The sequence below is a fragment of the Calypte anna genome, unplaced genomic scaffold (genome assembly GCF_003957555.1).
Source record: "Calypte anna isolate BGI_N300 unplaced genomic scaffold, bCalAnn1_v1.p scaffold_224_arrow_ctg1, whole genome shotgun sequence".
In the NCBI taxonomy this organism is placed as follows: domain Eukaryota; kingdom Metazoa; phylum Chordata; class Aves; order Apodiformes; family Trochilidae; genus Calypte; species Calypte anna.
In genome coordinates, this window is record NW_022045493.1 from 25,831 (window position 1) to 45,949 (window position 20,119).

Below are 20,119 nucleotides of genomic sequence, written 5' to 3' on the forward strand. Positions count from 1 at the left end.
TCACAGTGTTCACTGATGCTGGAAAAAGGTCGAAAACGGCTGCCTGCGTATGGCAGGGTAAGGGACAGTGGAAGCAACATTTGATTCTGGGAACCGACAAAGAAAACCTGCAGACTCTGGAACTACTGGCTATCATTTGGGCCTTAACACAATGGCGACGTGTCCCCCTTAACATCGTCTCCGACTCACAATATGCTCTTTCTTGCATTACAGCGTGTGCTGAAAACTCGCACTCAACCGTGCTGCATCTTGCACATCCGCAGCCATAAAACGTCTTTGGGACTAGGTGAAGGAAATGCAAGGGCTGACTCCCTGGTCAGCCTAGGATTACAGGGTCCCGTAAGTCAGTTCGCGAAGGCTCAAAACAGCCATTTCCTATTCCATCAAAATGCCAGGGTGTTGAAGCGCATGTATGCAATTCCATGGGAAGATGCAAAAGGGATTGTTAAAGCATGCCCGCAGTGTGCACAATTTGGCCCTGCCCTAGGAGTGGGAGTCAATCCACGCGGGCTGCAGGTGGGATAGATCTGGCAGATGGATGTCACCCACATCCCAGAATTCGGACGACTCAAATACGTCCATTTAACGATAGACACCTTTTCGGGCATGCTCTGGGCGACAGCTCAGACAGGGGAGAAGGCTCTGCATGTGGTCCGTCACCTGACCAATTACTTTGCTGTTATGGGGGTCCCTCAAGTAGTAAAAACCTACTGCTGTCCTACAGGACCTGTTATTTAATTTGCTGAGTAATGCAAAGGCAAAAGGAGGTCCTTCTAAAAAGAAGGCTGCTCGAGTATCCAGTGTGGAGTTGACCAATCCAAATATTCTGGTGACTCAAGTTCCCTATACATCAGGTGTGAGTAATGGGGATGCAAACTTCAGTAATGCACGTACTGACAATGTTGTATGTGCTCAAGGTTAGAGGTGCCCTGCCTCCAGCCAGGTGGAGGAGATGGACAACCAAATTTATTGGATTGTGTGGATTCGATGGCCTGGCACATTGGAGCCACAAAAATATAAAGCCTTGGTGGACACTGGTGCACAGTGCACCCTAATGCCATCGAATCATAAAGGTACAGAATCTGTCACTATTTCTGGAGTGACTGGGGGGGGGGGGGGGCGGGAGGTGTCTAAAGAACTGAGTATTGTAAAGGCTGATGTGAGCCTCACTGGAATAAAGGGGCATAAACACTCGATAATGACTTGTCCAGATGCTCCGTGCATCCTTACCATAGACTACCTCAAGGGAGGTGATTTCGAGGACCTGAAAGGGTACCGGTGGTTCTTTGGTACTGCAGCTATAAAGGCTAAGAATGCAGGATGGCTGCATGCTTTGCTTGGCCTTTCAGATAAATCCTTTGTAGTGGGGTTGCTGAGAACTATAAACCAGCGGGTGCCAGTTGCTACTTCAATAGTGCATCAAAGACAATATCGCACCAAGAGAGGCGCTTTGATCCCCATTCACAAGCTGATCCGACAACTAGAGAGCCAAAGAGTGATTGGCAAGACTCACTCACCCTTCAACAGTCCTGTATGGCCAGTGCAAAAGCCTAATGGAGAGTGGAGGCTGACAGTGGACTATCGTGCCCTGAATGAGGTTATGCCAACACTAAGTGCTGCTTTGCCGGACATGCTAGAACTTCAGTATGAGCTGGAGTCAAAGGCAGCCAGGTGGTATGCTACTATTGACATTGCTAATGCAGTTTTTGCTATTCCTATAGCACCAGAATGCTGGCCACAGTTTGCTTTCACCTGGAGAGGTGTCCAGTACACTTGGAATCGACTGCCCCAGGGGTGGAAACACAGTCCTACCATCTGCCATTGACTGATCCATGAAACCCTGGAAAAGGGTGGAGCTCCAGAACATCTACAGTACATCGATGACATCATTGTGTGGGCTGACACAGCAAAGGAAGTCTATGAGAAAGGTAAGAAGGTAATTGAAACCCTTCTAGAGGCTGGTTTTGCTAATAAAAGGAGCAAGGTCAAGGGACCTGCACAAGAGATACAGTTTCTGGGAGTTAAGTGGCAAGATGGACGTCGCCACATCCCAATGGACGTGATCAACAAAAAAACAGCTATGGCCCCACCAACTACCAAAAAAACCCCTCAGTCCTTGGGCCCTTGGACCAGTTCAAACAGGGCCAGACATTAAAAATGTGCTCTACACCAGAGATGGAGGTGATGGTCCTACATGGAGCCTCTGGCAGTAAGCTCCAGGAGAGACTCGAGGCCGACCTCTAGGATTTTGGGGTCGAAACTACAAAGGCTCCGAAGCCAACTACACAGCCACTGAAAAAGAGATCCTGGCTGCATACGAAGGAGTTAGAGCTGCTTCAGAAGTGATTGGCACTGAGGCACAGCTCCTCCTGGTGCCACGATTACCTGTACTGGGTTTTATGTACACAGGTAGAGCATCTTCCCTTCATCATGCTACCAATTCTACCTGGAGTAAATGGATTGCTTTACTCTCACAGAGAGCTAGGATAGGAAGATTCAATCGTCCAGGAATTGTAGAAGCAATAACAGACTGGCCAGAAGGCACACACTTTGGAATGCCATCAGAAAAAGTGGTAAAACGGGCTGAAGAAGCCCCACCATACGACCAACTACCAGAGAATGAGAGAAAAATATGCTCTTTTCGCTGATGGATCCTGTCATCAGGTAGGAGGCCGTCGAAGGTGGAAAGCTGCCGTATGGAATCCTACACAACTAGTTGCAAAAACAGCTGAAGGAGAGGGTGAATCAAGTCAATTTGCAGAGGTGAAAGCCATCCAATTGGCTTTGGACGTTGCAGACCAAGAGAAGTGGCCGAGACTTTATCTCTATACTGACTCATGGATGGTAGCAAATGCCTTATGGGGTTGGTTAAAGCAGTGGAAGCAAAACAACTGGCAACGTAGAGATAAACCTGTCTGGGCTGCTGAAATGTGGAAAGACATTGATGCTTGGTAAGAGAAACTTGATGTAAAAGCACGTCACGGAGATGCCCACGTACCTTCCTATCAAGGTACTGAGGAACATCAAAACAACCAACGAGCAGATGAGGCTGCTCAAGTGTTCCAAATAGATCTGGACTAGGATTATAAAGGTGAACTGCTTTTAGCTAGATGGGCCCACAGTGCTTCAGGTCATTAAGGCAGGGATGGAACATATCGATGGGCTCGTGACCGAGGGGTGGATTTATCTTTGGACGCTATTGCACGGGTTATCCATGATTGTGCTGCAATTAAGCATGCTAAAAGGTTGAAACCTCTGTGGTATGAAGGGAGATGGTTAAAATATAGGTATGGGGAGGCCTGGCAAAACGACTGTATCACACTGCCTCAAACCCACCAGGGTAAGCGCTATGTGCTGACAATGGTGGAGGCAAGTGCAGGATGTCTGGAAACATATCCTTTGCCTCATGCCACAGCCCGGAACACCATCCTGGGCCTAGAGAAACAAGTCTTGTGGTGATATGGTACACCAGAATTGAACCAGATAATGGAAGTAATTTCAAAAACAGTCTTATAAATAACTGGGGCAAAGAACATGGTATTGAGTGGGGATACCATATCCCCTATCATGCACCAACCTCAGGTAAAACTGAAAGGTACAATGGACTGTTAAAAATTACCTTAAAAACAATGGGTGGTGGAACCTTTAAAACCTGGGACAAGCACTTGGCAAAAGCCATCTGGATAGATTACTCCAGGGGTTCCATCATCAGTCGAGCTGGTCCTGCTCAGTCAGACCTTCTACACACATTAGATGAGGACAAAGTGCCTGTGGTACATTAAAAGATTCTGATAGGGAAGACAGTTTGTGTTTTTCCTGCCTTGGGCAAATGCAGGCACACCTGGTCCCATTCAGACACCTCCCCTGATGAGTGTGTCATTGTTATATTCACTTCCTTGTTTTGCCTTATATGGTTTAAAAGAATCTAAAGAGGTGGAAGGTTGGAAACTCTAAAGCTTGGAAAAAGTGGTGACCTGGTGGATCTGGTGATGAGATCATAGCTCTGGTAAAAACTCTTCTCACACTGGGAGCAGCTTTAGGGTCATTCACCCCTATGAAGGCGCTGATGTCTCAGCAAGTGGGAGCTTTGCCTGAAGCTCTTGGAGCAGTGGGGACACGAGTAGGGTTTCTCCCCTGTGTGGATGAGATGATGCCTGATGACATCAGAGCTCCTGGAAAAGCTCTTCCCACAGTCGGGACATTCGTAGGGACATTCACCCGTATGGATCTGTAGGTGTTGGGTGAGACCCGAGCTGGCTGTGAAGCCCTTCCCACACTGGGGACACGTGTAGGGTTTTTCCCCAGTGTGGACATGTTGGTGATGAATCCAGGAGGTGCTATTGCTGAAGTCTTTCCCTCAGTGTGTGCAGGGATACAACTTCTCTCCTGTATGGATGCGGTGATGGCGTGATAAATTGGAACTCCGGGAAAAATTCTTCCCACACTCCAGACACTAATAGGGTTTCTCTCCTGTATGGATGCGATGATGCTCAAATAAACTGGAACTCCAGGTAAACTCCTTCCCACACTCCAGACACTTATAGGGTCTCTCTCCTGTGTGGATGTGGTGATGCTGTGATAAATTGGAACTCTGGGAAAACTCCTTCCCACACTCGGAACATTTCATAGAATCATAGAATTGGCTGTGTTGGAAGGGACCTCAGAGATCATCGAGTCCAACCCTTGAACCTCCGTTGCGGTTGCTAGACTATGGCACTGAGTGCCACATCTAGTCTCTTTTTAAATATCTCCAGGGACGGAGAATCCACCACTTCAGTGGGCAGCCCATTCCAATGCTTGATCACTCTCTCCGTAAAGAAATTCTTTCTAATATCTACCCTAAACTTCCCCTGGCACAACTTAAGACCGTGCCCTCTTGTCTTGTTGAAAGTCGTTTGGCAAAAGAGCCCAACCCCCGCCTGGCTACAACCTCCTTTCAGGTAGTTGTAGAGAGCGATGAGGTCTCCCCTGAGCCGCCTCTTCTTTAGGCTGAACAGCCCCAGCTCCCTCAGCCTCTCCTCATAGGGTCTGTGCTCAAGTCCCTTCACCAGCCTGGTTTAAAGGGTTTCTCACCCGTATGGATCCGTTGATGCCGGATAAAATGCCATCTCCTGCTAAAACCTTTCCCGCAGTCAGGGCAGGTGTAGGACATGGTGCCTGTGTGATGATGTCACCGATGGACCAGATCCAAGGTGTCGCTAAACCATCTCCCACAGTCAGGACATCTCTGGTGTCTCTCCCCTGATGGATTTTCTGATGGTGGAGATGGACCAAGCAGATCCTAAACTTTTTCCCACATTCCTGGCCAATGTCAAATTTTTCTCCTGGATCGATTCAATGATTTTTCACAGAAGTCAAACTTTGACTAAAAGCTGTCTGATCTTCGGGTCACCCAGAGATTTTTTTGCCGAGATGGAGTCACCTCATGTCTGTGGAAGAAGCCATAGTGCAGTGACAAAGTAGGGGCGGGCTTTTTCTGTGGTGATGGAAAACAAAACCTACGTTAAACCTACTGTAGGTGAAAATGGAGTGTGCGGTGGAACAAGTAGGTTATCCATAGAGGTGGACGCCTACTTATAATCCTTTACTACATCTTTAGGAGCTACACTGGCAGCTAAAGCCCTTAGAGGGCATTGGGTGGGGCAGGGGGTGCTGGGTTTTTTGCCACTCCTTGCTTGAGTTGGGATCACCCCATTGCACTTACACTCCAAGAGATGATTTAGGCCTCTCCTATTTCTGTCACCAATCCCTGGCGTGATTAAGGGGTCACTGCATCCCACCCAACCACTAGACTATGAGTTTGGGTCCCTCATTATGGTAACAAATTCACACCATGACCTGGTGGTTCCCCCATCACATCCACATGCAGGATGAGCTGCCATCCACTGTGATGAGTTGGGGTCTCCTGAGATGTTTTGGGAGTCCCCAATTGTGGCTCCTGAGCACTGGTATTATTAAGTCCCCTAGAAGTATTCCGGACTTGCCATCCTTTCCCCTGGTTCCAGGGTGATTTGAGGGTCCCCAGTTACAGCCAAGAAACCCTCGGGATGACTTGGGGATCCCCTATCACAGCCCTGCCCACACGAATGTTTTGGGGTCCCTCAAATTACTTGGAGGGAGATAAAATCACAGCTCCTCCACCCTCCAGACGAGTTGGAGGGTCGACAATCCCACCACCCTAACCCCAGGGATAAGTTTAGTTCCCCCCTCTCACCCATCCCCCTCCCTCCCCATCTTGTGCTGCTCGCCCCCAGTTTGGGCAGTACTGGGATAACCACCCCCCTCCCATCACCTCCCATAACCTCCTGGTACCTGCAGGGAGGGTACAGCTCAGGCCGGTGGGGAGGGGGGGCCGATGCTCTGGCAGTCACCAGTTGGGGAGTCCTGGCTGCGGGGCGGGGGGTGTTGGTGCAGCCCTGGGGAAGCAGAGCGAAACTTCTCGGGAGCTGCAGCGCGATTGCAGGAACCGGCGGGAGGGGAGGAAGAAAAGGTGGGGAGTGGCCTCAGGGGGGTGGGACCCGACCTGGGGGCGTGAGGTTGGAAGTTGAAGGGGGGGTGGGGTGACCTGGGGGGGGCTGGGCACAACAGGCTTGTGTCCTGAGGGGGATGAGGACATAAGGCTTGTGGCATGGGCAGGGGGAGGGGACACATCACAGCTGGGTGGTGCTGACCCAACCTCAACACAAAGCCCGCGAGCCCTGGAGATAAGAGGCTGTTAATTCACTGCTTTAAGGTGTAAACTCAGGGGGACAATGACCAACCCAGTGGTTACTGCCCTGAAGGTTCTTCCTTCATTTCCATTTCACATTCAGCTTGTTCCTCTTCATAGAAGAGAACGCATTCTAAACAATTTTTCTCTTCAGAGAACCTCAACTTTTGTGAGGCTGCAGACTTCAACACTGCAAGAGCAAGGGAGACCAGAAGTGTTGTGTTTGGTTCTCCACAGCTCTAGAATGAGGAATCCATGTGTGGTATACATGTGGAACCAAAAATATAAAATATGTCTCTTGAATCAGTTTTTTTTCCTCTTTCCTTCATCCTGCTTGTAATTACCATATGTTTACCTCAATGTATGCCTGACAGACACCTAGAAGATAAGATTATTTATCAGGTCGACCAAAACTAGCAGGACTCCAGGAAACAAAAGATAAGAATGAGTCATCCCAGGAAGCCTGGAGATTTGTATGTATCAGGGCCATCTTCAATGAAGGGAGCCCTCTTTCTTTTTGGGGTATAAAAAACCCTAGGGGGGAAAAGGAAAAGGAGGCTTCTTCGTCCAGACGCTCCCCCCTCTCAGCAACTCAGCTTCCAGCTACGAAAAGACACAGCAGCGGCTTGAACGGCGGAGAACCAGGAGCAACCCCCAGCCCGAGGCCAGGCCCCGCGCGGATGGTGATAATTTCTCTCTTTTGCTTTTCCCTCTTTTACTCTTAACGACCCTCCTGTTAAGGTGATTACTTTATGCAAAGGCCTTTTTGCCAGTAAACCGGCTTTCCCTGTTTTTAGAAATAAACCCTTGTAACTAATTTTAAATCCAATAGTCTTGTTATTTTGTAATTCAAGCGTCGTCTCTGGGTAGTGGCTGATTTATCCTCATAATCAATATATAAAAAAATAAGCGGATCACGACATCATGTGACCATGATATAAAGTCCAGCGCAGCTGCTCCGACCTGGCCAATGCCAGTGTTCCACAGTATGACCATAAACACCCTCCCTGTAGAGCAGGAAGTTGGTCTGGATGACCCTTAGAAGTCTCTTCCAAGACAAAGCAGTCTATGGTTTACGTTTGGGAAGATGGCTTGGCTTCTTCCATGGCTGCCTTCCCCAGTGGGTCTCATCCTACCAGGCAATGTTTCACACACCTGGCACCTCCTCCTCCGCATAAAGTGACCATCGCCTTCCCACTGGAGCCACTGTAGTCATTGTTAATACTAGATTATTATTCTTCTCCTTTTAAATATGGTTTCATAGCAAGCCCCAGGGCTCCACTCCTTCCCCCCTTCCCCCTTACAGGGGGGTTCTGGTGACAGAACAACTGTCCAACCCAAGACACTTCTCCAAAGTGGTGTGAGCTCTGGGAATGATCATCTGGCACCCCCTCTATCATTTCCAAGGGTTACACATTTTCATAGAATCATAGAATCATAGAATCGACTGGGTTGGAAGGGACCTCAGAGATCATCAAGTCCAACCCTTGATCCACTACCGTTGCAGTTACTAGACCATGGCACAGAGTGCCACATCCAGTCTCTTTTTAAATATCTCCAGGGACGGAGAATCCACTACTTCCCTGGGCAGCCCATTCCAATGCCTGATCACCCTCTCGGTAAAGAAATTCTTTCTAATATCCAACCTAAACCTCCCCCGGCACAACTTAAGACCGTGCCCTCTTGTCTTGCTGAGAGTTGCCTGGGAAAAGAGACCAACCCCCACTTGGCTCCAACCTCCTTTCAGGTAGTTGTAGAGAGTGATGAGGTCTCCTCGGAGCCTCCTCTTTTCCAGGCTGAACAGCCCCAGCTCCCTCAGCCTCTCTTCATAGGATATGTGCTTAAGTCCCTTCACCAGCTTAGTTGCCCTCCTTTGGACCTGCTCCAGGACCTCGATATCCTTCCTGAACTGAGGGGCCCAGAACTGGACACAGGACTCGAGGTGTGGCCTCACCAGGGCTGAGTACAGGGGCAGAATCACTTCCTTGGACCTGCTGGCGACGCTGTTCCTGATACAGGCCAGGATGCCATTGGCCTTCTTGGCCACCTGGGCACACTGCTGGCTCATGTTCAGCTTCCTGTCAATCCAAACTCCAAGGTCCCTCTCTGTCTGGCTGCTCTCCAGCCACTCTGTCCCCAGCCTGTAGCGCTGCTTGGGGTTGTTGTGGCCAAAGTGCAGGACCCGGCACTTGGCCGTGTTGAACCTCATCCTGTTGGAATCAGCCCATCTCTCCAGTCTGTCCAAGTCCCTCTGTAGAGCCCTCCTGCCTTCCAGCTGATCCACACTCCCCCCCAGCTTAGTGTCATCTGCAAACTTGCTGATGATGGACTCAATCCCCTCATCTAAATCATCAATAAAGATATTGAACAGAACTGGGCCCAACACTGATCCCTGGGGGACACCACTGGTGACCGGCCGCCAACTGGATGCAGCCCCGTTCAGCACCACTCTCTGGGCCCGGCCCTCCAGCCAGTTCCTAACCCAGCGCAGAGTGCCCCTGTCCAAGCTGTGGGCTGACAGCTTCTTCAGGAGTATGCTGTGGGAGACGGTGTCAAAGGCCTTGCTGCAGTCCAGGTAGACCACATCCACAGCCTTCCCCTCATCCACTATACGGGTCACCCGATCATAAAAGGAGATCAGGTTGGTCAGACAGGACCTGCCCTTCCTAAACCCGTGCTGGCTGGGTCTGATCCCTTGCCCATCCTGCAGGTGCTGTGTGATTGCACTGAGGATGATCTGCTCCATGACCTTGCCAGGCACTGAGGTCAGGCTGACAGGCCTGTAGTTTCCCGGGTCCTCCTTCCGGCCCTTTTTGTGGATTGGCGTGACATTCGCCAACTTCCAATCATCTGGGATGTCCCCAGTGAGCTGGGACTGTCGATAGATGATAGAGAGAGGCTTGGCGAGCTCTTCTGCCAGCTCTCTCATCACCCTTGGGTGGATCCCATCTGGTCCCATAGACTTGTGGGGATCCAAGCAGCTCAATAGGTCACTGACTCTTTCCTTCTGGATTACAGGGGGGCTGTTTAGATTCTTGTCACCTTCTACAAGTTCCAGAAGCCAGCTGTCCTCAGGATAATCTCTCTTACTGTTGAAAACTGAGGGAAAGAAGGTGTTAAATACCTCAGCCTTTTCTTCATCTTTGACAACTATATTCCCGCTCATGTCCAGTAAAGAATGGATGTTTTCCTTGCACCTCCTTTTGCCATTAATGTATCTGTAGAAGGACTTTTTGTTATCCTTCACAGAGGTGGCGAGATTCCGTTCGCATTGTGCCTTTGTCTCTCTAATCTTCTTTCTACACAACCTGACTATATTCCTGAATTCCTCCCGAGTAGTTAGCCCTTTTTTCCATAACCGGTAGGCCCTCTTCTTTACCCTAATTTCTTTCAAAGTCTCTCTGTTCAGCCAGACCGGTTGTCTTTCCCTCTGGCTCGCCTTTCGGCACACTGGGACAGCCTGCTCCTGTGCTTTCAAAACTTGCTCCTTGAAATATGTCCATCCCTCCTGGACCCCTTTATTTTCAAGGGCTGTTTCCCAGGGTATACTCTGGACTAGTCTTCTGAATAGGCCAAAATCTGCCCTCCAGAAGTCCAACGTAGAGGTTTTATTGACGATCCTCCTTGCATCCCTGAGTATTGAAAACTCTATTATTTCATGATCGCTGAGTCCCAGACGACCACCGACCACTACATCTCCCACCAGCCCCTCTCTGTTTGTGAAAAGAAGATCAAGAGGTGCTCCGTCCCTGGTAGGCTCAGTTACCAGATGGAGCAGGAAATTATCTTCTATGCACTCCAGGAATCTCCTAGACTGCCTCCTCTCTGCTGTGTGGAGTTCCCAGCAGACATCTGGCAGGTTAAAGTCACCCACGAGAACGAGGGACGACGATTTTGAAACATCCGCCAACTGTTTGTAGAATAATTCATCACCCTCATCCTCCTGGTTGGGTGGTCTGTAACAGACTCCCACCAGGATGTCAGCCTTGTTTGCCTTCCCCCTGATTCTGACCCACAGGCACTCCATCTTATTATTACTGACTTCAACTTCCACAGAGTCAAGAGACTCTCTAACATACAGGGCTACCCCTCCACCTCTCCTACCCTGCCTGTCCCTTCTGAAGAGCCTGTAGCCACCCATGGCAGCACTCCAGTCATGGGAGTCATCCCACCACGTTTCTGTGATAGCAACTACATCATAGTTTTCCTGTTGCACGATGGCTTCCAGCTCCTCCTGTTTGTTGCCCATGCTGTGTGCATTGGTGTACATGCACTTCAGCTGGGCTGCTGGTTTGTCTCTTAACTTGGGCTGTCCACCCTTGGGCTCCGTTCTGGAGAGCCTGGTTTCAACCCCTTCCCCCTTCAAGCCTAGTTTAAAGCCCTCCATTATCACAGAATCATCAAGTAAGGAGGGATGAGGAAGGACTTTTGACAAGGACTTGGAGTAACCAGACAAGGGGGGAATGGTTTCAAACTCAAAGAGGTGTTATTGACTTGAGATATGAGGAAGAAATTCTTTGCTGTGAGGGTGATGAGACACTGACCCAGATTGCCCAGAGAATCTCTGGCTGCCCCATCCCTAAAAGCTGCCTATTCAAGGCCAGGTTGGATTTGGCTTAGATTGGGTTTAGAGCCTCCTGGTCAAGTGGGAGATGTCCCTGCCCATGCAGGGGGTTGGAGCTAGATGATCTTTTAGGTCCCCTAAAACCCAAACCATTCTTTGATTTGTGGCTCTACAAGCACAAAAGTGATGGTTATGGGTTGTATAAAATACCCCCATGAGTCTCAAAGGGGGGATTTGTTTGTGAAAAAAAACATTTAACATCCACAAAGGTTATTCCACTCTTAAAAACCTGAAGGGCTGGTATAATGGGGGTGGGGAGGAGGGAATGGGAGGACAGACTTCCTGATCTGATCACAAAACAAAGACCTCAGGAGCCTGGAGATAAGAAGCTGTTGAATCAGTGCTTTCAGGTGTAAATCAGGAGGACAATGACCAAGGCAGCCTTCACTGCCCTGAAGGTTCTTCTTTGTCTTTGGTCTGCATAGCAAACCATAAAGTTTTCTCTAAAGGGTTTCAGGCTTTGGGGAAATGTCTCCTGGCACATTTTCTGGGCAGATCTTAATAAACCAAATATCTCTGCTCTAGGTGGGGATTGGTTTTTAAAACAGGAGACAACTGACAGAAGCCTGACTGCAGGCTGCTTGAGGCATCCTGTCTCATGACCCGTGGTATCACAGAGGTTTCAGGAGAGCTCATGAAGCATCCCTCCTAACAGAAAAGGAGCAGTAATGCTCCTCTGAAGAGCTGTGCCAGCTCCTGGAGTCTACAGCCAGGCAGAAACACCCGTGCCCCATGCTCCCCAGGCTCCCTGGAAGCAGGACTGAGCGGCCACCAGAAACTCTGCCTGGACAGAACCAGGAGGGTTTGGGGAGAAAAGCCTCAGAATCAGCTCCTCAGACACCCAGAGCTTTTGTCAGCTGTGATACTTGAGCATTTCAAGCACACAACTCTCACAGCAGCCACAGTGCCTCTGCCATCAACATCTTCAAGCAGGGGAAAGGAACCGCTCTGAGAGCTGCAGGGAAGAGGAGAGGGGCAGCTGAAAGCAGTCCCCGAGGGGAGAGCAGTGCTGGAGCAGAGACACCTTCCCCTCTGGGGAAAGGAGAGAGGGAGGAAAAGGGAGAGAAACTGAGGGGCTGGAAACTCAACTGCACAGCTGGCATGGAACAGCATTGCTGGAAAGGAAAAGAATGAAATCTAGACACAGAGAGACAAAAGCCATCTCACCTTCCTGCCCCTTTCCCCAGCCATGCTCACGTTGCTCAAATGTGACTTCTTTCTAAAATTTTATGTATTTCAGTGAGTAACTAATTTCACCCTGGTACAGAGTGCTCCTCTATGGGCTGCAGATCCACATCTGCCCCTCCATGCTCCTCCATGGGCTGCAGGGGACAGATGCCCTCTCCCCACAGCCTGCAGGGGAACTTCTGTTCTGGCCCTTCCTTCATTCACTGACCTTGGTGTCTTGTGGAGGGCTGGGAGCAGGCTTCCACCTCATTCTCCATGGACATCTCGGGCATTTTCTACCACAGACATTCCATGGTAAACCCAGGGCAGCTGCTGACTCCTGAGGGAGGTTCTCACCTGGTAATGGGAAATCCAGGTCTCCACAGCCCTTATATACCTCCAGGGTCACCATGGAGACCCCCATGACAATGGTGTCCAGGCACCAGACCCTGCATCACAAAGCCCTGGTGCTGGCTGTGGAGATGCCCAGGCCTGGAACTAGCTGTGACTGTGTCACAGAATCATGGAATCATGGAAGGGGTTGGATTGGAAAGGTTCCAACTCACTGCATGCATGGGTAGGGACACCTCCACACAGCTGAAGCCAACCCGGTCCCTGTCCCCATGGAACTCTCTTTTTAATCCCATCCACAGCATCAGCCTCAGTCAGAGCTGGCGGACAGACAGCTGAGTATCAGCCAGCTGTGTGCCCAGGTGGTCAAGAAGGCCACCAACATCCTGGCTTGTATCAGGAATAGCATGGACAGTAGGAGTAGGGAAGTGATCGTGCCCATGGATAAAGACAGGAAAAGTGTTGGTACAAGTGTTGGACACTGAGGCACTGTCACATCCTTCCAGGAGGACTTTGGATCACTGATGGCACTGTGACCCTCATCATCTCATGAACTTCCCACCCACCACATCACCCACCTCTTCAAATCCAGACATCACCAGTCTGGCTACAACAGGACAATGGTAGAGCATGTCAAAGGGCTTGCTAAAGGCCAGGTGCACCCCATGCCTTTCTGTCCCTGCCCACTCTGCTTCAGCAATCCCCTCTTTGTCCTTCACCTGCCTGGAGCAGGCTGGACCCCATCACTGTCCCAGGGACTGAGGTCATAGAATCATAGAATCATGGAATGTTAGGGGTTGGAAGGGACCTCTAGAGATCATCCAGTCCAACCCCTCTGCCAAAGCAGGATCACCCAGGGCAGGTCACCCAGGGAACACACCCAGGTATGTGTTGAAAGTCTCCAAAAAAGGAGACTCCACAGCCTCTCTGGGCAGCCTGTTCCAGTGCTCCCACAACTCACAGTCAAGAAGTTTCTCCTCATGTTGAGGTGGAACTCCTATGTCTGGCTTAAATCCATTGTTCAACTGAAAAGAGATTGGCCCTTCCTTTGACACCCACCCCTCAGACATATATAAACACTCAAAAATCCCCTCAGTCTTCTTTTCTCAAGGCTAAGCAGACCAAATTCTCTCACTCTTTATTCATAGGAGAGATGGTCAAGTTCCTTAATCATCTCCCTATCACTCCCTTAGAACTCTCTCCCAGTAGATCCCTGTCCTAGTAGAACTGGGGACCCCCAAATAGCATCCAGTATTCCAGGTGTGGGCTCACCAGGGCAGAAGTAGAGGGGTAGGAAAAACCAAACCCTAGATCTGCCTTTTGCTGGATCACAGCAGGACAACCATCGCCCTCTAGACTACCCATTTGGTCATCCTTTGCAGAAGGATATAGGTTAGTCAAGCAAGATTTCTCCTTAGTAATCAATGTTGGCTGCTCCCTGAGAACCTTCTCTGTGTTTACACAATTCAGAGTACTGAATATTCTCCTTTCCTACTCATTAATTAGGACCTACATCTACCATTGCAATGATATGGAATCCACTCAGTTTCAACAGAAGTTTTCTGCTTCTCCTCTTTCATCCTCCTGTGTGGTACTGACTGTGGCACAATGGACCTTCAGTACCTGTGGAGAGCCTAGTGGGAATCCTGAAGAGGGACTGCTTCCAAGGGCCCTGGACTGATAGGATGAGGAAAGAAATGAGTTTAAGTTAGGAGTATTATTCTGGATTGGCATGTTAGGAAAAAGTTCTTGAAGTCATGAGGGTACTGGAAAAATGGAAGAATGTTTTCCCCAGGGAGCGTGTTTGAGGCCTCATCCCTGGAGATCATCATGGTGAGGCTTGAGGAGGCTCTGGGAAACCTGAATGTAGTTGAGGGTGTCTCCAGTTACTGCAGGGGGGTGGGATGGATGACTTTAGAAGTTCCCTTCAAAACACAAAATAATTATGTGATTCGCATGATTATAAGACCTTTGGCAACTTCATTTACAATGGAAGTGCCCAGAGCTTTGCCAGAATGGGATTTTGAGGCCCCAAGCCAATGGGCCAGTCTGGAGAGCTTAATGGGCCAGGCTCCAGTGCTGTGAAGACTGTTGGGCAGTAAAGGAGGATCCTGGGAGTGCACTGAAAGGGTGGGTTTGGGCATGGTGGAGCTTTTTCTTCACAGTGGGAAACAGCTTGGGCAGGAAAAATGGCCCAAAGTGCAGCTGGGGATGCCCTGGAGTGGAAAAGCAGAAGAAAGAAATGTCACTGCAGAAGGGCCATGCTGGGGAATACCACATCCCCCAGAAGGAGCCTGGATCAGCCCAAGGCTCTGTGTGCCAAGAGCAGAGGCAGGGAGGACACAGAGATGTTCAGGAGACGAAGGGGACAGCAAGGTGGGGCAGGCGGGTGAAGGAGCAGAGCCTGCAGGGCAACAGGCACAGGGGATGGGACAGCCCAGGACAGACTGTGGTGGAGATGAGAGAGGGAAAAGCTGTGGAAAAGCTGGAGCCACACTTGGCAGAGCCAAGCTCTCCATGAATTTGCTGATGGCTCTTGTCTCTGTCCCTGATGGCCATGGGGAGACAAGTGGAGCTTCCAGCAGCACTGGGGCTCAGGGCCTCCTTGTCCATATGCAGGAGGCTGGGAGGTGCCGTGCCATAGTCCTGCCCTTGGCATTGCCCATCTCCACATCCCAGTGCTTCCAGGAGAGCCCTGAGGGCTGAGGGAGGGAAAGGATTTTCCTTGCCAGGGGCTGGGGCTCAGGGCTGGCCACCTTTGGGGAATGGGCCTTTAGCCCCTGCCCCCCCCCCCCCCCCCCCCCGGATGGCTGCAGGGCAGAGCTGGGCACCCAAGGGCTGGGCTCTGTGAGCAGGGGCAGGGAAGGGAGACGGGGCCAAAAGAACTAGGTCCTGGCTGGGGCAGCTCCAGGCAGCAGATGGTGTCCATGGCAAGGAGGTGTCCATCTTCCCTCTGCCCTCTGGAGCTCTGGGAAATGCCCTCTGTGAGGCTGGGGAGGAGTTGACCCTCCCTTCATCAGACCATCTCCCCTTTCTCTGCATGGAGCCACAGGCAATCCTCTTGCCTTGCTCTATTCTCCCCGAGTGCAGCAGAACTGCTGAGGGTTTGAGACATCCAAGAACATTCCCCAGGAGAGATGGGGGGATCTGAAATAAAAACCCAAACCTCCCTGAAACAGCCTTTTTCCACCCTGGTTCCTTTGTACTGGGAATGCAGATGCAGGCGACCCCTGTTGTTTAGCACTGCTTTCATGTGACAAACTTTACCCACTAACAGTATCTCTTTCTTGGGTGTTCCTATTGAGCTGCAGTCTGCACTCCAGAAGGAAAGAGATGAGAGCAGAAGAGTTGGAGAGACCACATGTCTCTACTGATTTACCAAACTGACCCTTTTTCCTCCAGATTTCCCTTAAAGGCCAGCAGATATCTCAGGCATATCTGCCTTTAAAATACTCCATCATTATTTTTTGGGTAAGTAGAAGAGAAAAAATGAAATCTTTCCCTTCAGGTATGATCTGCAGGCTGGTACATTGGGGGTAAAAATTCTAAGATATTCGTGGATGTCTAGAGTGGATTTAAAACTGAATTCCCCCCGTGTTCCTTTTTTACCAATTTCTTTTGGGCAGGACTGACACCTGCATAGCCAAGAGTGCCGCCCTTTCTCCATATGACCCCATCAGCCAGCACCAACCACAGCTCATGAATGGGACTTGCCAAAATTCTTCCTCTATGGAGCAAGATGCTTTGGGGATTTCTGTGAGCAACGAAATAGATCTGCCAAGAAAATTCTGACATTACTTATTTAAGATTTTTCTTTCTCTGACAGTGCACTATGCCCAGAGGCATCAGATGCCCAACAGCAGCTCTATCAGCTCCTTGCATTTGCAGACAGGCGGGAACTACAGCTCTTGCACTTCTGGCTCTTCCTGGACATCTGCCTGGCTGCCCTCCTGGGCAACGGCCTCACCATCACCACCATCGCCTGTGATCACCACCTCCACACCCCCATGTACTTCTTCCTCCTCAACCTCTCCCTCCTTGACCTGGGATCCATCTCCACCACTCTGCCAAAAGCCATGGCCAATTCCCTCTGGGACAACATGGACATCTCCTACAAGGGATTTGCTGCTCAGATCTTTTTTTTCGTCTTTTTTATTATAGGGGAGTTTCATCTTCTCACCGTCGTGTCCTACGACCGCTACATGGCCATCTGCAAAACCCTGCACTACAGGACCCTCCTGGGCAGCAGAGCTTGTGTCCACATGGCAGCAACTGCCTGGGGCCCTGGGTTTCTCACTGCTCTGCTGCACACAGCCAATACATTTTCCCTGCCCCTCTGCCAGGGCAATGCCTTGGATCAGTTCTTCTGTGAAATTCTCCGATCCTCAACTCTCCTGCTCGCACACCTACCTCATGGAAATCTGGGTGTTATTTTTGGTTGCTGTTTAGGATTTGGCTGTTTTATTTTTATAGTGATGTCCTATGTGGAGATCTTCAGAGCTTTGCTGAGGATCCCCTCTGAGCAAGGACGGCACAAAGCTTTTTCCATGTGCCTCCCTCACCTGGCCGTGCTCTCCATGTTTTATCACCACGGTTATGTTTCCTACCTGAAGCCCCCCTCCATCTCCTCTCCATCCCTGGACCTGGTGGTGTCATTTCTGTACTCGGTGGTTCCTCCAGCAGTGAACCCCCTCATCTACAGCATGAGGAACCAGGAGCTCAAGGGTACTGTGTGGAAACTAGTGACCCGATTGTTTTCATAAGTAATAAAATCCCATTTCTTATGCATATCATTTACAATCTATCTCATATCATTCATAATGTGTCTCATCACAGACTCAGCCTGCCTTCAGGGACTTCTGATGATGGAGACTTTTGGCTCTTTTTTACATGTGATAATGTGTGCAAAAAGGATCTTATTGTTTGTATCATTTTCAGTTCTTTATCTTCCTTTGTGGTGTCAAAGAGGCTGCTGGAAAGGTTTTGTTTAATAAGATCTTTGCTCTCTGTGCAATGAAAGACATAAAGGATCCAGCAGTGACCTTCTTTACCTGATGTTTCTTTTACTGAGATTCCTCTGATGTAAGGGTTCGGAATCACGCAACACCTGGAGTCTTCTGAGAAGGAGTTTAGAAAAGCAAGGGGGTTCACTCATGACTCAAGGAGAGGCCTTTCCTCATTCTTTTCCCTGATCCCTGATCAGTCCAACCCTGTCTTTGCTCCATTTCCACTGTCCCTCTACAAACTCATTGCCTCGATATCCCTGGTGTCAGCTACTCTCCATTTAAAACCCCTACCATATCCTTTCCAGGCATAGTAACGAGGCTAATCCTTGACATCGAAGATCCTATGCTAAGTCCAACTTCTATCATTAACAATCACCTCTATCCGATATCGTTTGTACCACACGACAAAGTTTCAGGATGGCTAAGGTCAGGAAGTTCCATGTCTGTGTCAAAGACGATGTTAGATCATGGACAGATCCTCCTGGAACCATACTCAAAAATGTATGGGGGAGAGGGAGGTGATCTGAAGGCAGCCAAAATAGCTTCAACAAAGGGAAAACTGAGCCTCACCAACCTCCCTGGCCTTCTGCCATGGAGTAATTGCAGCAGTGGGAGAAGGGAAGAGCTGCAGACATAATCTACCAAGACTTGTATGATACCCTACAACATTCTCTTTGCTGAATTAGAGAGAGATGTGTTTGATGGAATGGACAGTGGATGAGAAAGGAAATGTCTGATGATTTCATGCAGACAGTTATGATCAGTGGCTCAGTGTCCAGGGGGATGCCATCAATAAAGGATGTCCCTTATGATTGTAAAAGATACTTCTAAATAGTAGTGGATGTCCTCACGTACTAATGACATCTTCATCAGTGACAGAGACTGTGGGATCAAGTGATTCCTCAAGCAAGTTTGCAGATACACCAAGCTCAAGGGCACAGTTGATTACTTGAGGTAGGGATGACAACCAGAGGGACCTGGACAGATTTCAGTAGTAGGTCTCTGCAAACCCTCATGTATCTCATCAAGGCCAATTGCAAGGTCCTGCACCTGGGGAGGAGGAATCCCCACTGTCAGTAAATACTGGGAGATGAATGGATTGAGAGCAGCCCAACAGTAAAGGACTTGGGGATCTGACTGGGTCAAATCTTTTATGACAGGGTAACCCACCTAGCTGATCAGGGGAAGCACGTGGATGTAATATTTCTGGACATCAGGAAGGCTTTTGGTACTGTCTCTCATAGCATCCTCCTGGATAAAATGTCCATCATACAGCTGGACAACCGTGCTATGTGATGGGTGAGCAACTGGCTCACAGGTGGAGCACAAAGAGCGACAGTGAATGGGGGTCACATCAGGCTGGTGACCAGTCACTAGTGGGGTCCTTCAGTGTGGGAAAAAAGTCTGCGGAGGCTTAAGGATTCCATGTACACATCAATATGATCGTATGAAATCGTTTATTAACAATTTGCACTCACTTATATAGAGAAGCCTTGTTTACACAATCATATCATGCAGGTGGCTTTGTATTCCAATTACACATTCCATTCTCACGGAACCACTCTTCTCACATAATTATTTTCCTCTTCTGTTGCCAATTAAGTTATCTCTTTCCCATTAGCTCATTTTTAGAAAACCTCTAACTAGGCCTCAGTAACCATTAACCCAATGTAGCCTAAGCTGAAGTAAGTCAGGATTGCTCACAATCTGCATATTTCTGAACTGTTTCCCCAACACTTCAGGGCTCCATCCTTGGCCCAATCCTCTTCAACATCTTCATCAATGACTTGGGTGCAGGACTGGAAGGAATCTGAAGCAAGTTTGTGGATGAGAGACCTTGGCAAATTAGAGAGATGGGCAATCAGCAGGCACAGGAAGGACAAGTGCTGAACCACAAGTTCAGCAAGTGCTGAATCACCAACCACAAGGGCAAGCGCTGAATTCTGCACCTGGGATGGGGCAACCCTGGTGGCAAATACAGACTGGGGAACGAGTGGCTGGAGAGCAGAGATGAAGAGAGGGACCTGGGGGTCCTGGTTGATGGCAAACTGGACATGTGCCAGCAGTGTGTTCTGGCAGCCAGGAGGGACAACCGTGTCCTGGGGTGCATCAAGCACAGTGTCACCAGCCAGCCCAGGGAGGTGACTGTCCTGCTCTACTCTGCACTGGTACGGCCTCACTGTGAGTACTGTGTGAAGTTTTGGGCACCCCAGTATAGAAAAGACATCAAGGTGTTGGAGAGTGTCCAAAGGAGAGCAACAA

At 49.6% G+C, this 20,119-nt stretch overlaps 1 protein-coding gene across 1 annotated transcript in view; it reads left to right on the plus strand.

The window, feature by feature from the left end:
* LOC115600317 (olfactory receptor 14J1-like) overlaps positions 1-17,576 on the plus strand; it is a gene marked incomplete at its 3' end in the record, with an annotated part of 39,431 nt that extends 21,855 nt beyond the window's left edge. The window contains exons 3-4 of the mRNA XM_030468689.1: positions 16,678-17,132; positions 17,325-17,576. Coding sequence (XP_030324549.1) covers positions 16,678-17,132; positions 17,325-17,576 — 707 coding nt within the window. The remainder of the gene's footprint in view (positions 1-16,677; positions 17,133-17,324) is intronic.
* Between the last annotated feature and the right edge of the window lie 2,543 nt (positions 17,577-20,119).